This window comes from Aedes aegypti, chromosome 3, assembly GCF_002204515.2.
Source record: "Aedes aegypti strain LVP_AGWG chromosome 3, AaegL5.0 Primary Assembly, whole genome shotgun sequence".
NCBI lineage: Eukaryota > Metazoa > Arthropoda > Insecta > Diptera > Culicidae > Aedes > Aedes aegypti.
The window spans coordinates 280,537,567-280,559,991 of NC_035109.1; the positions used below are offsets into that span (position 1 = coordinate 280,537,567).

General features: G+C 35.7%; 1 protein-coding gene across 6 annotated transcripts in view; it reads right to left on the minus strand.

The window, feature by feature from the left end:
- LOC5571002 (tyrosine-protein kinase shark) overlaps positions 1-22,193 on the minus strand; it is a 57,224-nt gene extending 35,031 nt beyond the window's left edge. For 2 of the 6 annotated variants that reach the window (XM_021854736.1, XM_021854733.1), the window contains exons 1-4: positions 22,000-22,193; positions 19,680-20,415; positions 5,537-5,633; positions 953-1,437 (exon numbers count right to left, since the gene is read on the minus strand). In XM_021854736.1, coding sequence (XP_021710428.1) covers positions 953-1,437; positions 5,537-5,633; positions 19,680-19,709 — 612 coding nt within the window. In that variant the 5' untranslated portion in view covers positions 19,710-20,415; positions 22,000-22,193. Of the gene's footprint in view, positions 1-952; positions 1,438-5,536; positions 5,634-6,012; positions 6,238-19,679; positions 20,497-21,999 lie in introns of those variants that run through there. The other 4 variants (XM_021854738.1, XM_021854737.1, XM_021854735.1 and 1 more) reach the window with 3 other exon arrangements.
- Positions 22,194-22,425: the final 232 nt, after the last annotated feature.

Below are 22,425 nucleotides of genomic sequence, written 5' to 3' on the forward strand. Positions count from 1 at the left end.
AGCATTTCCACTGAGAGCTTTCTTTACCAAAGTTACCATTTTCGCTTCGTATATCGTGTGGCAGGTACCGTTTTGACTCATATTCCGAACACTTAAGACCAATAGTGACTTCAAATGCATCTGATAGGCATAAATTAGGTGATATTTCTGAAAATTTTAGTTTCTCCGCAATGTCCAACTGTTAGCTGTTTAGTGTACCGATAAAATTGTTGATTTAAACTTGTTAAGTATTGTATGCACGTAAAAGTTTGAAACAACATTTTGATTCAAATGCCGAACACTGTGTTCATTCTGTCTCATATTCCGAACACCTTGATTCAAATTCCGAACAGCACGAATAAATCATATTCAAACGAATAATTTTGCAATTCAAATCATCTGAGCTAGTTTTACTGGTCTCGAAGTAGAGAATCATTACTACTCCCGAGGTATAAAATAGATGGGAATACGTTAAAACTTAATTGCAGTTGTCTACCATTGCCTTGTGATTTGATGACATATTTCAGTGAAACATTTCAACCCAATCGTCATACAAAAACCGAGTGTTCGGAATATGAGTCTGTTCGGAATTTGAGACAAAACGGTACGATGATACTCTATGCCCAGGGAAGTCAAGGAAATTTCCATTACGAAAAGATCCTGGACCAACCGGGATTCAAACCCAGACACCTTCAGCATGGCTTTGCTTTGTAGCCGCGGGCTCTAACCACTCGGCTAAGGAAGGCCTCTTGCTTTGGACACTAGCAGAAAGCTTAAAATAAGAAGATCAGTAACGTTTGCCAACTATTTCTCCAGTTTCCAGTATCATCAGCTCACTGCTACACGTATGTAGTGAACGTTTTTGTTCAAAAGTAGTACGTATTACACGTTATTTTAATTCTAGGATGCTCGTATTGCCCCGTCGTACCTTACTTTAATTAATTAAGTTCAAAAGGTGAAATTGTTCACTTACATGTAACGGTGTATTGCCTTGTGTATCCCTATTGTTGATGTTGGCTCCTCCTTCGATCAGTTTCTCCAGAATATTTGCCTCAGCGTACAAACACGCCAAGTGAACGGCCGTTTGTCCATGCTCGTTTTTCGAATCGATGTTCTTATAGCCACATTTGATCATTTCGGACACCACCGTGTAGTTGCTGTTCTCCGTTGCCCGGTGGAGCAGATTTTCCTTCCCGTGGCTCCTGACATCGTGCGGCGGTGGTCCACTTTGACAAACCGTTTGCAGCCGGGTCACCAACCCGTTGGAAGACTCCCGGTAGTGTTCGATCAGCGAATCCAACCCATGGATCGGCATGTGATCGTCGATCGAAAAGAAGGCATCGTCGCCGTGCCTTCGAATTTGATAGTGGACCACCTCGTCCTGGAACAGCACCGACAGGACGAAATCACCCTCCGAAGAGGTGCTCTCTCGTACCATGAAAACGCCATTGCCGCCCTCTGCAATAGAAGAGTGTATAAGTTTGAACCGGGTCGGAAGATTGCGTAAAAACTAAGCCAACAGTTTTTTTTTTGCCATAAGTGTGGCGCGCAAACGCTTCTACAAACCAAACTATAATAGTGCTGACTGAAACAGATACCTACTGAACGATATCTAAACCAGTTGATTGGTTCTGATTGATTACGAAAGCCAACTGTTTTTGCAAATATCATATCCAGGAAATTAGCTTCTGCTTAATAATGTAAATTGAACAATCTCTCGTTTGCACTTTCTATACCTTATTGATGGCTAACACGGTGCTTCATATATCGTTAATAACGAAAAAAATGAGCCATCATAGCTTATAACGCCAGATGATTTAAGTAAAGCAGATTTAAAAAAAAACGTTAGATGAAATCAAATATATTATATTTGGTCGCCAGAAATATATGTGAGTGACTCATATTGTCTATATAATATATTTTATGTTATGCAACAGAAAATTTCAATCAAATATGTAGTGGCTCTTGAACAAGCTAGAACAATTTGACACGCGATTATTATGGCTCATCACCAGTATTTTATTACATACTAGAATACCCAACGTGGCTAGCCACGTTCCAACGAAATTTGGAAGCGAAAAAGTGTTTGACCTTCCATCGTTTGATAATTTCTATGTTCGAATGCAAAATGATAGCTTGGGCAAGTAAATGTATCTTTTAAAAACTGTGTAAACACTCAAACAACACAAAGCTGAGGAAAAGTTTCCTATCTTGGGAAGATGTGATGTCAAGTAAGTGGTTATAATTTTACCCTTTTTTTATACTTCACCCGATATCGACACACGCATGGCATGAATGACAGCAAAATCGCCTAAATTTATACTAAGAGGTCTCCATGGGATCAGTTTCCCGAATGCTGTTGTAATGTTCCGATCTCAAATAATCACATCACATGCTGTTGTAGGGGTTCTTCTACTGTGAAATATTTCTAAAGTTCCAGAACTTTCCACGAATTGAAGGGTCACGCAAAGTTCTCGAATATTGTGATGAATATTTGCTGTAGCGTTTGTTAATATATTGTCGTGTTTGAAAATAACGATTTGAATGGTCTCACATGAAAATAAACTAGGTATTGTGTTGCTCTCTTTCGGTAAATTATTTTGAAGTATGACAGGCAGACAAACAACTCTGAGATTATTTAAATTTTCTCCCGGTGATTTGTCTCCTATGCGATAATAAGAAATAAATGTATATTATTAAAGAAATTTCTGAAATCTTTACTCGGAAAAATGGAAGTGGAAATAGTATCCTTAAATTTACAATATTTGGCGCTTTTTTTACAAATAATTAGTTCGGGAACATTCCATGAATTGGGAACAACAATGTTCCAGAATATTTTCGAATGATGTTGTAGTGTTCTTAAATTACTGTTGTAGCGCTCAGTGACACATTTCGGTGAAACATTTCAAAGCGTTACTGACAGACAGACAACTCTGGGATTTTATATATATGATTGGAAACCTGTAGGGAAATGAATTTCAGATAATCCGGTCAATAAAAACCCCAAAGTGCCAAAGTGGATCTAAAATATTTGCTAAGAGTATTTCCGAAGGTAATAGTGGAATTTATTATTGAATTTGACGATGTTACTAGAAGTACTTAAAGAAATTACTACAGAATATCCTCCACGAATTTCTACAGTGATTACTCTAAGGATGAATCCAGGAATTCCTAAATGGAATCCTCCATGAATCGCTATACGGAAACTCATCTAGGGATTCCTTCAGAAATTTTATCAAAAATTTGTCCAAAAATTTCACAAAGGATTACTGTAGAAAATCCTGCACGGGTTTCTCCAGAAATTGTTTCAGCGTTTAGCCAGAAGTTAACATCAGAGATTTCTTCAGCAATTCCTCGAGGAATTCCGCAAGAAATACTCCAAATCCCACCATCTATAAAAAAATACTCAACAAATTACTAAAGGTATTCCTCCTCAGGAAATATTAAAAAAATTCTACAAGGAATTCATCCAGTAACTATTCATGAATTTTTAATAGGATAGAATAGAATAGGTATTTCTCCACTATTTCCTACTGATTTTTTTCATGGATTCCATTACAAATTTCTTCAGTAATTCCTTCATGGTTTCAGCAACAAAATCTTTAAGAGATTTTTCCACAGAATCTTGCAGGAATTTCGCCAGGTATTCTCTTAGAACAATTTGCAAAATTTTGTTCATGATTTTTTCAGGTATTTCAGGATTTTTTCAAGGGATTTCAAAGCCTTTCAGAGATTACTTTAGAAATTCTTACAAAAAAAATCTTTTTTCTAGAATATTTGCAAAGCATGCTTAGAGATTTTTTTTTTCAGATATTCCTCCTGAAATTTCTCCTTGAACTCTTTTTGACATCCCCCAAAGATTCATTCGTTCTCCTGAAATGCTTCACGAAACCTCCAAGAGTTCCTCTAAAATAATTTCAGAATTTTCCTCCAAAAAAGCTGGTACCACGGTGTACAACAAACTTAGTTGAGCTCGGTTAATTTTCATTCTTTTGCCGAGATCCGCACAGCCGAGCGATCAGCGATGAAATTTAGCTGATATGTCAGTATAAAATCAAGTTTGTTTATAGCGGCACCTTTGGGTGCCGCTGCCATCAAACGTCACTTTTACTGAGATGTCAGCAAATGAACCTTAACCGAGATTTGCACAGCTGAGATCGGCATTCTGATTTAAGTGTGAATATTAAGTAGTTGTTGATATATTACGAAAACTGACAGCTACTTGACGACTTCATTCCTATCCACCTCGAACAAATTTGTTAGAAAAACAATGATCTAGTGGTCCGAATGGTATATGCTATGATAGGAAGGACGTCAAATATTTACAATCAAATTTGATGTTTACACTAGTAATGAGCCTTCCTTGTTAATTTTGTTTGCCGTGGCTATTTCTTATGTTTTTACATAACGTCCGTAGTAGAACATATTGTAATGGAGTCAGATTTATATCAATTAGTTGGGTAAAAGTTGATTGAAAAGGAAGTTGGAGTCTTTTTTAACCGACTTGACTCAGTGACCCACCGGAATAACTCCGAATCAGAAATAACTTCCAGAAATTCCAATGATGGGCGAAAAACTATCGTCCAGACGATTCCATTAGAACTAGCACAAAGGCAATCCGTTAAGAATGTTCGAAACGGCAGCAATTTGAAATTTTCTCGATTTGCTGGGCGCTAAGAAACAGTCGATTCAAGTCGTAAAAAAGTAAGGTGGAGTGTGTGGACTTCGTAGCCGTGCGGTTAGTGTCACCAAGGCATCGTGCTAAGGAGTGTGGATTCGATTCCCGCCTCAGGCCCGTAAAACTTTTCGACAGGAATGTTTTCCGACTGTGCCACTGGGCGTTGCATGCTAGTCCGTTGTCTAGTGTGGTGCTTCCTTCAAAGGGCAAATAGCCCACTGGGAGCATTTAACGTGTAGTGTCTTTTTTTTCTTTTTAAAAAAGGGTTTAAGATTTGTGATAACTCAAAAATTTGTTTATTGCTTTATTGTGGGTCAGTTGAACACACTTCAAGTTATTCCTAGGCTGTGCTCAAATCTATTGGAGCCCTAGTAGGCGACATCCATGCTTCTAAACTTGACCATATTGTATGGAGAAAAGATCAATGTGTATTTTATTATGTCTTAAACTTAATTTAAACTCCTTATACAAAAGAAAGTCATGGAGGTGCTCGAGTAATTTTTACCCTACGTAGACTTTAAGACCGTAGGACTTCTTCGCAAGCATATGATTTGTAATACTAACTATTAAGATTGGCATGTTGCACATAAAAACTGTTCATTATGTTAATAACTTATAAGATAAAATAATTGTATGTAATTAAAAACATTCAAAACCCGGTTTCGACATTAGGATGCTAAATTAATATATTCAAAATTCACGATGTTCAAGATTATGCCTTCATAATTGTGTAACTCAACTCGTTTAACATTTTTTTTCTCAAAAATCTACCCAGAGGCGTAGCATACTAATATAAACAATCTGCATTTAGAGTTTCGATAGCTTTTTTTGCTAATAACGTTAAATGAAGCACCGTGTGCTTTATTTGTGTGAACCTACCTTGTCTGAGTATTTCCTCCGCTCGTTCGCGTGAAATCTTCCCATGGAACCAGCAAAGATTTTCCTCCCGGTTCATTCTGATGATGTACGACTTGGTCTGTAAAGTCCATAACAAAGAGAAACATCTCTTGTAAAAAACTGCACTTCAGTGTTTAGAGAATTCGAGAACAGATGATACAGTATAGAAAAGATCTTCAGTTTCAATTGCTAATCGCCATCATTCGAAGGTCAATGCTACTCAGAACATATAGGTAGGTATCGAAGTTGATCGATGACGACGATGTGAGGATATACCCTAATCAAGTACATTTTCGATTTGGTCGTCTGTTTTCGGAAATCGCATTCCACAATTCTTGGAAAAGCTATTTATAGCATCTGATATGATGGGACACACCAAGCGTATATGTTATACAGATTCCATTTTATCAATCAGTCCTTTTGATTGCTTGTAGCAAGTGCAAACACAGGATTCTTACCAGAAATCTACCTTGCAGCAAGAATTTAATAAATCTACACTTCTAACAACACACACATACGACATTGAACTAAAACCTAACTAAATGTAGAACTTTCAAAACAATTTAAAAACAAAATAAAGGAATTTAAATAAAATAAGATACTGAAAAAGGAAAGCTTTTCTATCACTTGACACCACAGATGTATGAATTGAAACTACTCAACTTTCATTCCTACGTAGTAGGCATGATGATCAAAGTCTCCATTTGTGGTGTTTGTCTGCTCTCGCTTATTGGTGTTGTCAAGAATCGTAGTAGGCGTGAGTGAGCCAACCGTATGCTTCGGTACGGGTGTTTACCCATATACGAGCCCGTATACCTGATGCTGACAGGCGTCAAACAGCGCACACAAGGGAGGAACTTATCAATGAGTCCCCTATGGCAAATCGCACAATGACTGGAGCACTACACTGCAGTGTAATGTGTTGAGTTATATTAAACATATTATATTTTATCTGAGATTGCTTGTGCTTACTTTTTAAATCATACTGATAAAATAATTGCACATTTGAACCTTTACCAATGGTAAAAACATTGTGTGTTTAAGTATTTTGTTGCATTAGATATGTATCATATGACCAGATCATTATAATTATTTAACATAGCGGAATTTGGGGCAAGTGTGCCACCCCTGATTTTTGTAAAAACTACAAACTATATTTTTTATTTGAGCTCAACAATATGTTCTCTTATAGTCCATAATACAATGGCCAAAATATGACGCAAATTACTCTATTTTTCATGTATTTACATCGACTTTTGTGAAAACCATAAAATTTCAGTGATTTTTTATAAGATTTCGTTGTTTCTAAGTAGCATGGTGAGAGGTAAATTAATAACGAATTTTTCAAACGTACTGTACATTGTGAAGCTATACAAATGTGTAAGTAATTGTGGCATTTGAACGAAAAAAATATTTAGTTTTACATACAAAATCCATTTTGGTTGAAATCTATACTTTTTGGGGCAAGTGTGCCACCTATTTGGTAAACAAAAATGGTTGGGGTGAAATTCATAAAAATGTAAACATCATCAACAAAATCATGATAATGAACCAAAATGAGGCACCAGTAGTGGTTTTTGAAGTGTAGAAGAGGAATAGCGAACATTTTTGCTCCCACAATGATTTTTTTCTCCAAATATTCGATAATAACATGGTTTTAGGCGTTTTAAGAACTATTTTACTTATTTTCATCACTATTTTACCTTTATTTAGTGCTGATCTAGTGTAATATTATACAGATCCTCCATAATGAAAAAGTAATTCATATATCGCATTGAATGGAGACAAAAATAACGATTTTAGTTATTCGAATTGACTAGTAGAGAGTTCCGCATGTGATGAACCTTGTTATAAAGCATCCCCTCATGACGGTAAACCTAAAAATATTTTTAAAATTGTCTATTAGGCTCTGCTTTGTTAGCAATATTAACAGGAAATAATGAAAATTTCATTACAAGTAGAATTACATGAATGTTCATTCGATAGCCGTCTTGCCCCATAAGGGTGGCATACTTGCCCCAAAGTGTTGAAAATCAGGGTATTTTGGATGATATTTGAAGAGCTCCAAAACTAATACTTTTTGAAATTATTTTCTTTTTAAATGGCACAGTGCTTATTGAAAGATGTGAAACTAACATCGTGAGGCTGAATTAGCGGGTTTTTTAAGCTTTAGACAAAGTTAGAGAACAATTTGCTTAAGGTGGCACACTTGCCCCAAATCCCGCTAAATATGATCACGATTTGGTCGGTGTTCCGACATACTGGACCAAGTGTCTTCTAATGGCTGTAGGAAACGTACCCCTACATTCGAAATGTTTTTTGAAATACCGTCGATGGGGGTGACAATGGGTCTGGGGGGTGAGATTGGGTCAAAACGGAAAAATATGATTTATGAAATATTTCAGCTAATAACGGTGATATTACTAAAATGAATAATTCATATGTTAGGGAACATATTATTACACATAATTCATCACAATATACATTTTTAGAAATAGTAGTTTTTGTTTACTATATCAATAAACTTGTATGTTGAAATTAGTTAAAATTTACAACATTAAATTTCTCCTGTGCAAAGTGTCACGCATGTACTTTAACCTCTACCGTTATATTAGTAGAAGGTTTAAAGTCTTTTCATTACACTTCACACGTATTTTCCAGAATGTATTTGATTTTTCAACAAATATTTTATTTTTTCCGGTACGATGTCTAAAACATCAAAAATGGGGGTGAGATTGGGTCAAGCAAGAACGACAGTAAATGAAATTGCAAGTCCACTTTTTTGACATTTTACGGTGCCGGTAGTTCTCTTTTTCATTAAGATGTGTTTATTCTTTCTAAATACAGCATCTCTGAAACATCAAACTAGTCTACTTGAGGATTCCGTACATTGAATAACAATGCAACGCATTTTGATAACTTCTCAATCCAGCAACTGTGTTTCGTGCGCAGCAACATCGTAAAATTTTATCAAATGGATTGTTTTTTTTTATTTAATTATTTATCAGTGTTTTCATATTATAGAAACATCTCCTGGAAGTACAAATGAGTTGAAACACTGAAATATCGTGATTATGACATCAACATCTGCCTGAAATGTATTGATCGTGGAATGTCGCTCCGAAATTTAATTATTTGCGAAGAATTGAAATAATCACTGTTTCAGTACACCTTTGGGGAAACTGAATAGGCTTCATGGCAATGGGGATGAGACTTTGAAGACAATTCGAGGGGAAAAAAATAGAAAATGTATGTAAACTTGACGATGAATGTTGTGTTTAAATATTTTTTCTCATAGCTCTTCAATAGTTTGGTACAATCGTTCTTTTGAGTGGGTTTATCATACTTGTGAAACATCTTAGATATCTTTTCATCTTGTTTGCATCGTATTTCATCAATATTCTTCAGTTATGAATGGTTTTACAACCATATTATCAAAAACAAGTTATTTCAATTACAGTGACCCAATGTCACCCCCTCTATGGGGTGAGATTGGGTCATTTTTCATTCACTTGTGGTGCCGCTGTGAATAAACATTTTTCTTTAATGTTTTGAACAGTTGTTGATGTACCATCAAAGTACATACACACCAAATTTGAAGTTTATTGGAGTTAAATTGCGATAGTTATTCAATAAATAATTCGCACACATCCCTTTTTGACCCATTGTCACCCCCAACGACGGTACCTTGAAACTTCCACGAGTGCAATCATAGAACCATACTAAAATCAAAATTTCATGATTACTATGATGGTCCCCTTAAACAGCTTTCCAAGTAATTTCTGTTACATTACTCGATATTTCCATGAGTCGATGGTCCCTTGAGATATCGACTCATGGAGATTTGACTGTATTTGTTGTCATATTCCTATTTCCTATTTTATCCGTCATTATTTCAGAATTTTCAAAAGCAGTTTTTTCGTTCAAAATCTAGAAAATTTACAGGAAAATGTGTTCACTGTATTCTGTTCCCCTACCGAAACACAGTGAACACATTTTCATCGAATAATGTTTAGTTTTGAACAGAAAAACTGATTTTCAAGTTTCGATGATGACAATGATTACGATGACGGAGCGTTGATCGTTAAGGATACATCTGTATCGAAATTGATGGAGAATTTCATCTAGTCCGGTCTGTTTGATGAACACTGACCATTTGTGTTTAAAGTGCTATAACAAAATTCAAAATATTTTTATGTGCGGCTTGGTTATTATCATAAGTAACACACGCTATGTCTAAACCAACAGATTATGCAAATTGAATGTATCTCGGATTTTTTCCCGCTAGATATCAGTATTAGGTCTATAATTTCATAATCGAAGGGTTTCAAAATATTCAATCGGTGTGTAGGAAAACGTGATTTTCATTGATTTTCATAGACTATATATGGAAAAATAGCTAAAAAGTGAAAAAAAAAAAATCAAAATTTCACCGATGGAATATTTAAAACCTTCCGATTATAAATATATAACCTAATTACTGAACTCTAGCGGAAAAAATCCGAGGTACATTCCATTTGCATAATATGTTGGTTTAGACATAGCGTGTAACATTCATCGTTATTTAGTGTCTAACCTATTTGTAGTATACTTGAAGGCGTTTAGTACATAATTTCGGGTATTCAATCATAAAACAATGAATGCCCCAAGTAACCACGAAGCTATATATGCATACTTTATGTTTGCTCTATAGTGCGCTATCAGATTTTGTTTTAAAGTGACATAACCTTTAAGAGCTTTATAAAGCATAATTAAAGTGGGAAAGGGCCCCACAACAACCAAATTAATGCAATACTTGGTAAAGCAGTTTTAATGCACAAGCCCTACTAAAGCATTTATATTTGTATATTTAAGGTTCATGATGTATATTAGCTTAAAATAATGTATGTTTAGGGCTTGCGTTAAAAATAAACAAAACAATGAATCCATTGACTACCTTTCAATGGTTTTCTTTACCAGCTCAATGATTTTTTGTTGGAATCAGGATTCGAACCCACAACTAGGATGATGGTGTGCTGGATGCCTGGCGCGTTGGTGTCCTGTGCTAAAGCTGCTGATGTAAAAAGGTAGGATATAAGTTCCTTATAAACGAAGCCACTGTGTGTGTTAACATTACTATTGGCCCAATTATTGCGAATAGAAAGAATTCTCTTCGGCGATTGATTTCCTTTCCTCACCAAATGAAACATCAATAGAAAGAATTTGATCACCATTCTTTCTCGTAGAGGAAATAACAGAACATAACCCATACAGCAAAGTCCAACAAAAAGATTTCAGGGGTGAGAAATTGATCGATATTTCTTCTCGCTCCTTATGAGTAAAAGATAGATAAAATAAAACAATTCTGATTGAATACATATATCCTTAGATCATGAAATGGGGGTTCGAGATGAAAGAAAGTCATTTCATTATTCTTCCATATCCCACAAAACGTAATGAGCGAGTGCGAACGTGCTCGATCGTCTTACTTATTTATTACAGATTCAAGTGCGTTCAATGAGGTTATGCAATCTTGTATGACAGCATAACTGTATATTCACTCTAAACGCTTAGCATAATGCTACAAAGCATTTACAATGTTAATCAAATGCATTATTGCTTGACAGTTATTGAATAAATGCATGATAACATTATTAATGCAAAAAATGTTGACTTTCGACCAAATTAATGCAATAATATAATGCTTGTGGTTACTTGGGTGATATAATTAATCAATGATTTCATAATTAATCACTAATTATTTGATGACTCCTGAGATGCCCTGATCGCCATGCAGTATGCAACAAATGAAAATGATTGGCTTAACCAATTATTTAAAATAAACAGTTTAAATCAAAAAGTTTTTTGCATTATTTATTGTCCAAATCTGTCAGTACACTATGGCAAATATTTGACTTAAGGGGGCAGGATCCGTCATTGATTTCGGAATTTTTAAAAGCAGTTTTCTCGTTCAAAGTCAAGAAAAGTTACAGGAAAATGTGTTCACTGTATTCTATTCTCCAATCGAAACACAGTGAATACATCTTCATAGAAAAAAAAATTGGATTTGAACAGAAAATCTGCTTCTGAAGTTTCGATGATGACGATGATTACGATGACGGAACGTTGAACGTTAAATTAATACAGAGCCAAACAAATGTTCTATATCGCAAAGATTTTGTCAGATTTGAAACGGATGTTTGTTTGTTAAATAACGCCTTGCCAGATATTTGGACATTTGACATAGCATGAAATTAGTTAAGTGAACACTATTCAACTATGGATCATGAGCATGAGCATGACCGTACAATTCGTAGTTTCCAGTTTCTTTATTTAACGTTCAACGTTCCGTCATCGTAATCATCGTCATCATCGAAACTTCAAAAGCAGATTTTCTGTTCAAATCCAATTTTTTTTTCAATGAAGATGTGTTCACTGTGTTTCGATTGGAGAATACAGTGAACACATTTTCCTGTAACTTTACTTGACTTTGAACGAAAAAACTGCTTTTAAAAATTCCGAAATCAATGACGGATCCTGCCCCCTTAAATATACAGTCAACAACGCCCTAAGTATATTGACAGTAATTAAAGGTATGATATTCACGTCTGTGCATTAGTATTAGTAAATAGTTATGAACTTTTTCCGAATTTGTATGGCATTTGCAATATTTCAATGCAATTTCAATAAATTTAGGTACATAGAAGGGTTCATTCATTTATTTCATAACGCAGAAAATGGTCATTTTTGACACCCACCCACCCCCTCGTAACGCTTTTTGTATGAATATTCTACAAATTTTGTATGAGCCGTAACATCATTAGGACACTCACCCACCCCCTTTAGCGTTATGAAATTTGTGAATGAGCCCGAATAACAACATATCTATACACGCAAACAAATTTTGTTGTATAATCTACCGAATCTATGGTAGAATTAAGAACTGCACCAACGATTTTCAACCGACTACAAAAATCTGTTAAGTTTACTATAATCTGGTGAAAATCACTGAGCAGTGCAGTAAATTTGACTATGTCCATAGTACTATCCACTACAAAGCATTGTATTTCAATCCGTGACACCCACCGTACAACACAGTGTGTTCAAAAGTATGATGCTAAACTTCTCAAATCAAGAATGTTTCTAGTCAAAAATACTACAACTCTGGTTAAATCAACAGAAGAAATTTTCTTGTGTAGTGATGTTGACTATGTTTTGGTAGAGTTAACAGATTAATGTAGTCGGTTGAAAATCGTTGGTGCGGTTCTTAATTTTACCATGGATTCAGTAGTTTCTACAATAAAATTCATTTCAGTGTAGCTTAGTAGAAAAATTGGTTACTTATCCGATAGGGACATCATTTAATGAATTTTTTCTATTTGTGAGGTGCAGACTTGGGAACTGTGACCACAATTTACCACAGTTCATTATTTATCAACTGGAAGCATCACATTGTTTTCTTACTGGGGTAAGATAACATTTATTTGTATTTTTTTTTATATTCAACTCTCAATGTCAGGTGAAATTGAATATTGAAATGACACCAACAGTGGGTGATACTGAATGTGTGCGTATGTAACACCCACTCTCTTTCTCGTCGCATTAGCTCTCGAAGTCAGATTGGCTTCGTGCTAGCGGAGTTTGTTTTTGTTCGTTTTCGCACTGATTGGGAATCATTCGGCTAAATTTTTACGACACTGGTAGTTTCTTCGCCGTAATGGACCAGAACAATCGAAGTTGCACAGAGATTTAATGAATGATTGAGTGTCTACTCATTTACAGAAATGAAATTTCCTGATATTTCCAGGTTAAAAAAAAATAATTCCAGGTTCAGAAAATTCTCCAAAATACCTAAACTACTGACAAATTTTTAATTTTAGATGACCAAAAATTTATTTTCAAAGATTTTGGCTTCGAAACATTTATTTTTCTCTGCAATAAAAAAAACTATTTGTTTGTTCTGAATGTAAACATATAGAAAAACTTGCGAGTTCTTTTAATTTCCCCGAAAACTAAGAAAGCTTATCAAATGATCTGAACGTGCTTTTAATAATCGAAGTAAAAAGTTATTATTCCATGGAAGTCCTTAAACATTTTTCTTATCATTCATCAAGGGATGTTTCCAGGAAATTTTCAGATTTTTTTGGGAGAAAATTTTGAAAAAAAAAAATCGCCGGGGATTGCTGAGGAAAATTCTAGAGTAATCGCTTGTGTAAATTCTAAATATGCCTTGATGAATTTCTACGATGATCTCTGGACTCATGGATTCTTGATAAAATTCTTTCTAGGATTTTTTTAATAATTTACTAAGATGACTGAAAAAATCGAATTTCTGAATAATGTCGCACAAGACTTTTTTTTATCCTTGGAGCAGTTCTGACAGAATCCCTGGAGCAGTAACTGTAATAATAATAATTGATGTAGTATTAACTGGTTTGGAACCTTAAATTAAGTTTAAAATCAATGAAGATTTGTAAATTTTATTTGATTTTTTTTAGAAATATTCGAGCCGCAGCAATAATATTTCAATGAAATGCTCAAGAAATTCCGATTTTTTGGAGCAATTTCTAAGTGTAATCGTAGATGAATTTTCAATATAGTTCTCATGAAAATTCCTGGCATAAAAGAAAAAAAAACAACGTTTGAATTATACTACCGTTTCTAGGTAAAATATCGAAACGATTTTTTCAAAAACTTTGGAATAAACCTTTGTGTAAGGAGGATCTGTGGGAAATCTCCTAGAAGTAACAACTGGAGAAATCGGTGAAAGAACCAGTGAAAAAACATCTGCAGGAAATCGTGGGATAATCACTGGGATTTTTTTCAGAGTAATCTGTAAACATTACTAAAGGTCGTAGCATTGGAAGGATTTTCTGGAACATATATCAAACATCTCTTAAAAATTTGCTGGTAGCATTCCTGGAGAAATTCCTGAAATAATTTGAAAAGGAGTCTCTGGAGAAATTACAAGAATTCCTTAAGCTTCTCGGGATCTGCGAAAAATATCATTAAGAACTTTTGGAATAGTGGCGTAATGGTCTCTGAAGGTTTGTTTGAGCCTCTGTCTAGAATTTCGCACCAGGATAGGATTCATTACAAGTAGATTAAGGTGAAACATCTCGGAAAGATGGCCGTCACAATGGTTGTTTTGTGAGTCACGTTTTCAAATCCACTATAATCGAGAAATAGAAGGCAAACGTTCCTGATCTTCTTATTTTAAGCTTTATGCTAGTGCACAAAGTCAAATTAAAAAGTGCACTGTTTTTGGATGCTTCCTTCGCGAGATTAGTGCCTTCAAAGTTTTAGAGCAATCATAGAAGTTTTATTGCAAACTGTTTCACCTTAAGGCAAAAAAGTGACTTGATATAAAATTTTGATTAAAATAGAGACTTTACAGACCTTACATCAAAAGTATACACTTTTTAAGAACTTGCATTGAATTAGTGACCAAGAATCTAAAAAGAGACCTACGACCTAAGAAATGTACTATATTTCATACCTGTTGAAATTTTTGGACCTTTCATACAAAGTTTATTATTTTTGTAGAGTAAGCGAAAACTTGTTCGTAAAAAATGGAATGTTCTAAACCATGTTTCAAAATCATATGAACGACAACTAACTGGAACTGGGAACTGTATCTGCATTTACCAATATGCAGGCCCGTATTTGGGGGGGTGCCAAGGGGGCAAATGCCCCGGGCCCCTCGTTTAAGGGGGCCCCCCTAGGAACCAAAATTTAAAACAAAAATCATTTTGAAATACCTTACAATATGTTCTCTTTAGACATTTGAACAACAATTTTCTAATATTTAAGTATTTTTTTTACCTCTTATTTGAATCTCGCAGTATGGTTTGTTCAATGATTATCCTTCAATATATTACAAGAAAACATGAATATTAAGCCAAAATCTTCAAAATTCTTCTCTTCTCTTAAAAAAATATTGGAATTAGAAATGCCCTTAACGTTTTTGCAGGATCTAAAAAAATACGGCTGAACCTGTAAAGCACTGCTCAATTCAAAGAGTTTATTGGGTTCCTATCAGAGCTATAAATTTAACATATTTTCAATTCTACCAAAAACTTGAAGTATAGAGAAATTCTTTTGTGATGTGGTAGTCAATATTTTTAAATACTTCTCTTTTTCGTATGCCATAGTAGATGAAGTATTCTTTGAATTTAGTATAGGCTTAGCTTTGAATATAATCCATATACTATACAGTACAGGCAAGAAAAAAGTACTGTAGAACGTCTTCTAATGAATCGATTGATCTGAAATTGGAAACTTGTAGTAAATAGAATCAAAATGAGCTTTGAAGATAAACGGCTTTGAAGATTTTCAGCAATTTTATCATAAACTCCATAAAAATTCTATAGAAGCCAGAAACGAGCCAATCTTCTACGAATTGTTTTATTTTTCCCATTGGACGGAAAATCACCTAAAAATACTATTGGAAAGCTTGAAAACAGTTGATTTTTTCAATTTATATTTCTCACAGCCGAAAATGTCACTTACACCACTTTGCATATGGGCCCCTCATATTTTTGGACCGACCAAGACTCAAATTTAATACGTTGGTTTGTCGAGTCCTCAATCGTGTTGAATTTTGTAAAAGGGCCCCCTTTATGAGATCTGACCCGGGCCCCCCGAAGCCCAAATCCGGCACTGCCAATATGGAAATCCTCAGTTCTAGTTCATGGTTTGAAAAAGTTTTATGTTGAATACATATTTAGATTATCATTCTAAATGTGCTCACAGCGAGAGCTCATAAGGCGGCATTCACAAATTACGTAACACTCTAGGCTCAAGCGTTATGGCTCATACAAAAATTAGAAATGTTTCATACAAAAAGCGTTACGCACGGGGGGGATGGAGTCAAAAAATTTGAATTTTTGCGTTACGGAATAAATGGACGCTGCCTAATTTAAAAGGCAGTAACGGCGCCGGTCAGCGGGGAAGGGAAGTAACCATTATTAGTACCGTAATCCGGGGTAACATTGATCAGCGGGGTAAGATTGATCGGTATGATCCTTCTCGAAAAAAGTGTGAATCATCATTTATTGATGAAATATTTTCAAAGCATGAATGCTGCATATCTTTCTTACATTCATAAACTAATAAAAGTTGAGGTTTTTGAGAAAATTGCTTTTCGTTCATGTGTGAATTTGTCAACTTTTTGTATCAATGATTTTTATCATTATGGATGACACTACCGAAGATTCATGTCTCACACGAGTTCTGAAAATGGTATGAGCAAGGAAAATGCGATTGTTACGAAAAATGGCATCGCCGAAAACGATTCCGTTGTCAAATTTTTCATAAGTTTATTCAATTAAACAACATTAACAAATTACTAATAAGAATTCAAAATTTCCTTAGGAAATTGCCTACCTTTAGGCGTTTTCCGCTGTTCGAGGTGTTTTTAATTTTAAAATAACTCAAAAAGTAAATGAGATGTAAGCGTTTGAACATCATTTTCGGCTTCAGGGGCCATGATTTAAGTAAGCAACGACATTTTCAGTATTAACGAACGTTGTTTACACGGGTGATCAATGTTACCCCATATCAGCTCAATCAAAAAATCACTTAAAACATTTATTCAAACATACTTAAATCTGATTAAAACCAAAAGTACAGTATATAGTCACGAGCGATAGGTTCCAGTACTTGTTTTAAAAATATAAAACCTGCGACATTTGCATTTCCAAATGAAAAATTGAAGAAATATCCCAAAAACTGATCAATGTTACCCCGGATTACGGTATCTATTATCGGAATCTTCTGCATCTCCACAGTTGTTATGGAAAGGATAGTGAGTTAGTAGGATAAGGTAAGAATGTGGGAGTCACCAATAGTTGGGGATGCGATCCATGATATACATATTCAGTTCACGCCTAACCGTATTCGCGATATTATTCAATAATCGCATTGTACGCCGAACAAATGTTCATCACTCGCCCCCGCAAGAGCAAGCGACACGATCAATAGATCAAACATTACTAACGAACCGCGACACCTTTTCACTACTACGCGAACACGACGCGCGACATGTTTGATCCTGCCTACATCGCCCGCCCCGCATTAGCAAGCGTCAAGGTCGAAGGATCAAACACTGCTCAAGGAGGTGCACCTGGATCACTGTTAAAACTGCTCCAGCAAATAACTCACTCAACTCCTTAGATTCCGCTTACTATGATTGACTAATCTGCCCATACTCGTATAACAGTCCCATTTATATATGAAATCCCATATAATATGGGACTGTTATGCGAGTGTGGGATTAAATTTGGTTACTTAATTAGTTGATTTCCAATTAATTTCCCTGCATTTATTTTGATTTTTCCAGCAAATATATCTTGTTTTGTTCTCTTTAGCCTATAAATTTTGGTCTATTGTGAAGATATCCGAAAGCATTGATTTCTCATGAATACTTTGAAAAAGGCACTCAAGGAACAATCAACTGTGCACATTTTTCCTGAAGCCACCAAGGAGCTATCTCGGTTATATTTCCAGTTATGAACGACTTGCGTTCCAAAATATATTCATTTAAAATTTCCAAGGTTTTATCATAATGGAAAGAAAAGGCAATCTTTGAAATTAATACAGTAAGGACCCGATTTTATCAGCCCCTCGATGAATTTTAGGCTGACAAAATGGGGAACCGGACAAATTCGGGTCATTTTATTGTGTTCCTGTATTTCAAATTTTGATGTAACACGTGTTACATGGACTTTTAAGAGGTCAATGGACATGCTGGCTACGCCCATCGGGGGTCCCCCTCCCTTATATTGATAATATTGATTTTTTCACTTTTAATAAAAGGCATTGCCATTGCCTCCTCTGGCCACGCCCATGCGTGCATGACATCAAACATCATCATTAACTTTAATATAAAAGTGGTAAAACATGACGATTACAATTTTTGACAAATTCAAAATAGGCTGACAAAATCGGGTCAAAAAACTGACAAAATCGCGGGCAGACAAAATCGGGGGCAGGCAAAATCGGGGGCTGACAAAATCTGGTCAGTACTGTATTTTTTTCAAAGAAAATATCTTATAACTCTGCATCTATAAGAGATATAACAGTAGTTTCTTCGGGAAAATTCGCTGTCACAAGCTTTAAAAGTGCTCGGACCAAAGATTTTGCGAGAAATTTTTGTATTGAAGGTTGTCGAGAAAAAAACTGATTTTTCAGGGATCACCCTAACTTATTTGTTAAAAAAATATAACTCGCGAACCATAAGAGATAGAAATTTTGGTTCTTCGGCAAAGTTGCTCCAAATTGATTGTTGTAATACACTATAGATATTGCACAGGTTTATGTATGGAAAAATGTTCGCGCCTAAACCGTCAGTTCTAGATATATGGTGTCTTCGGGAAAGTTTCTCAATACTTTTCAGACATTTATTTTATCAGTGTTGTGGCTTTAGGGTGGCTCACATGATTTAGGTGATCAGAATATAAACTGTTTTGCTGATGTATTTAGACCAGTGCAAACTTCTATAGAGCTACTGGATTCGGCACTGCAGTCTTGGGATGAATCAAAACGATGTTTTTAGATTTTTCATGACGTTTCGACTCAGTATCTTCTGGGGAAGAAGACTCGATTCTGAGTGAAACGTCGAAAAAAATAAAAAAAACATCGTTTTGATTCCTCCCAAGACTACAGTTCCGAATCCAGTAGCTCTGAAGTTCACATCAGTCGAACCTCTTTCTTCTTCTTTCAAAATTCTATAGTGTGTTCCTAGATATGGCTTTGAGACCAGAACAAAATTGAAAATCGTTTAGGTTCGCATGTAGGATTAGCATCAGCGGATTGTTTAGTACTGAAATTTTTAAATATTATTGCGTACACTTTCAAAAATTCTATACATTTATAAGAATAAAGTGAACCTTATTTAAATAAAATACTTTAAAATTATCATTAGAGATCTATAAACTAGGAAACATGAAAAGCCTGTGAGGCCAACGAACGAATGATTCATTTTTGAAATTAAAAAAAATAAATAGTACCGACCTGATCAAATTCACCCCACTGATCAATTTGATCCAGCAATACGGTAATGAATTTCTCGCTGTGCCGCTAAAATTTATGATTTAATCACACGATTTTCGTATTCACTAAACAACTATAGACAATTTCTTACCTTGATTATCACATAATCGCTCATTGGCATTTTTCTGATGGTCGTATCCTTTATTTCGCTTGAGAAAAGTAAGTTACTTTATATTACCGTATAAGCACGTCAAAGCTTTTATATCCCATTTATTGCCGGTTTCAATCTGATCCGTGCATTCTAGCTAATTGAATCACTATCACACCCCACCACATAAATCCTGTCTCAAACTTTCCTCACAACGCACAGCAAATTATTCACGGTCACTAAAAGCAGAATAGGAACAGATCTCGCTAGCTACACGACACTTCTGATGCGATATATCACTAGCAGCCACTAAGCGCACACCCTTAGGTAATGGCTCTTTTCACAGTCCATGACTCATCCTCGTTTTTCGCTTGCTAACACTCATTATCCACATGATGTAACTTCATCACAGCCCGTTTATAAACTGTGTATCCAGTGATTGCAATCCCTCGTCGTTCAATTCATCGTTATCCTCGTCCAAACGGGGGGAGGATCCAATTTTCATGCAGATGGACCTCCCGCTGGGTCAGACAACAACCGGTCGAAAGGATTAAATATCCTTTTTTCACTCCACCGACGCAACCCACCGGACGATATTGAATATCGGAATCACGGAAAACCGTCCCAACTTTGCCACTTCTGCCATCGTTATGCTCCGGTTGATAACAGTTTCATGCTCTCCGTGATTACAACCGAAATCAGTGTTAGATACTACTGGATGCTGTCCGATGTACGCACGCTAGGGTGGTTCATAATGCATAAATTTATAGTTACACCCTCCAAAGTTGTTCACTTGGATCCTCAGTTTACTGTGAAGTTACTGTGAAAATTTGAGCGGAATCCGTCAACTCTTAACAGAGCGAGCTTGAAGTTTGTAGTAGAAAATCTACCCGAGGGAAAACCGAATTTAAGTTTGTTAACGGAAAGACTTCCGCTCGATCCATCGACTACAGTGCCACCTAAGTGCAATTAGGATCGGTGTGCCCATAGGGTAGGTGTACCAATTATGGATGCAATATGTCAACAGTTGTGATAAAAATCAAGTTGTAACCGCGTTTGTAAAACGCAAGCATGACTTGTTGGTGTCAATTAACTAGTTTAAAGCCCTGCGAATCTGTTGATTTAAACAGTTTTAGTACTAAAATTGACTTTAAGCTTCTAAAAATGGATTTTAAAAAGCGTTGTCTTTGTACCAATTATGGCAATAGGGTTCCTAGCATTCGACATAAAGTGTACCAATTATGGACTATCGAATATTTGCACGAAATGAACTCAAACGCCATGAAGAGCGAATGATAATGCAACGCTAATATGTAATAAAGATATCGCTCATAAAATTTTCCAAAAATTTTGGGTTAAATAGATTTTAAATCAATTTTTTGCGATGGGTTAATAGGAGAAAATTAATTTTTGAAAAAGAAGTCAAAATTTAGTGTAAATGCAAATTATGATACAAAACAGCATTAATGATCTCACATTACCTTTCCAGTGCCAATTTTTAACGGAAAAAGAGAGAAAATTCAAAAATCGAGTGTCGCTGAAAACCCATCTCTACTATGAAATTAGCATCTTCCGCTCGCGAACGTTTTCGAACGTGTGATTGAAAAATCTTAGTAATTGAGTACAAAACATAAAGATAATGCCTTACCGAACCGTCCCGTCGTGGAAGTCACCCGTAGAATAGCTTCACTTCTTTTATTTCACTGATCAAATGTAAACAAACCGCCTCCAGAGTATTGCCATAATTGGGCTCTCATACACTCTTTGTACCAGTTATCGACATAGTGGAAATAACACGATGTCCAACTTAAAACAGTAGAATTGATTGCATACCAGCTAAATTTATTCATTTGTTCTCACTAGGCAACATACGTTCATCGGTTGAAATAGTTTATCCGGATGAAAACATACATTTCGTAACGGTGGTCCCTTAGCCAACTGCTAAGAAGGTGACATATATGTGAGGCAAAATTTTCAAATGTTCATTTTTCGAAGCTTATTGCACGAATGTTCTTTTCAAGGTTTAGTTACCATCAAAAACAAATAGGTTAATCATTCCTGTGAATATAAGCCATTATAGTCTAGTGAAACAATAAGAAAAATCTCTTTTTGTTCCCACTATTGCCATAATTGGTACTATAGCCGTAATTGGTACTTCTACCCTATATTTTTTTTCAATTTTTTCCATACAAACTTAAATATTGTTAGCCTCTCCTCTTAAAGTGGACGGAGTGCGCTCAAATTTTCACAGTAGCTCTAAGGGTCAAAATAAACCAACTTAAGATTTATACTAGTTTATTGCTTCCATATAAAAATGGGCCACCTTAACGAACACTCTCCTGCGAAACGGTCGTTCTCTCACTCAGCTGTCCCGTAAAATAGTATATAACAACGCTCAGCTGGTTGGAGTCTAGACGGTCTCCTGCACACGGGATGCTGCCCTGCACGAAATATGCATATCCCAGTCACAAGCACGTTCAGCAGCAAGTGTTCTGACGCGGTAGTAGCCCGACCTGCGGATAGTAAGACACTGACTGACTCACCACGATTTGCCATGAATGAACGACGACCATCATCGATAGATGTACGTATACGACGGCTCGTGCGCTCCGCGGTTCGTGCAATATCGTGGGAATCACGCGCGTGATTACGTTCTGGAGCTCAGGTGCGTAGTCGGGATGGTTCTTAATTGTGAGGGGTAAAAGGAATTGACTTATGGAAACGCATATAGCAGCAAGGTGAAATTGCG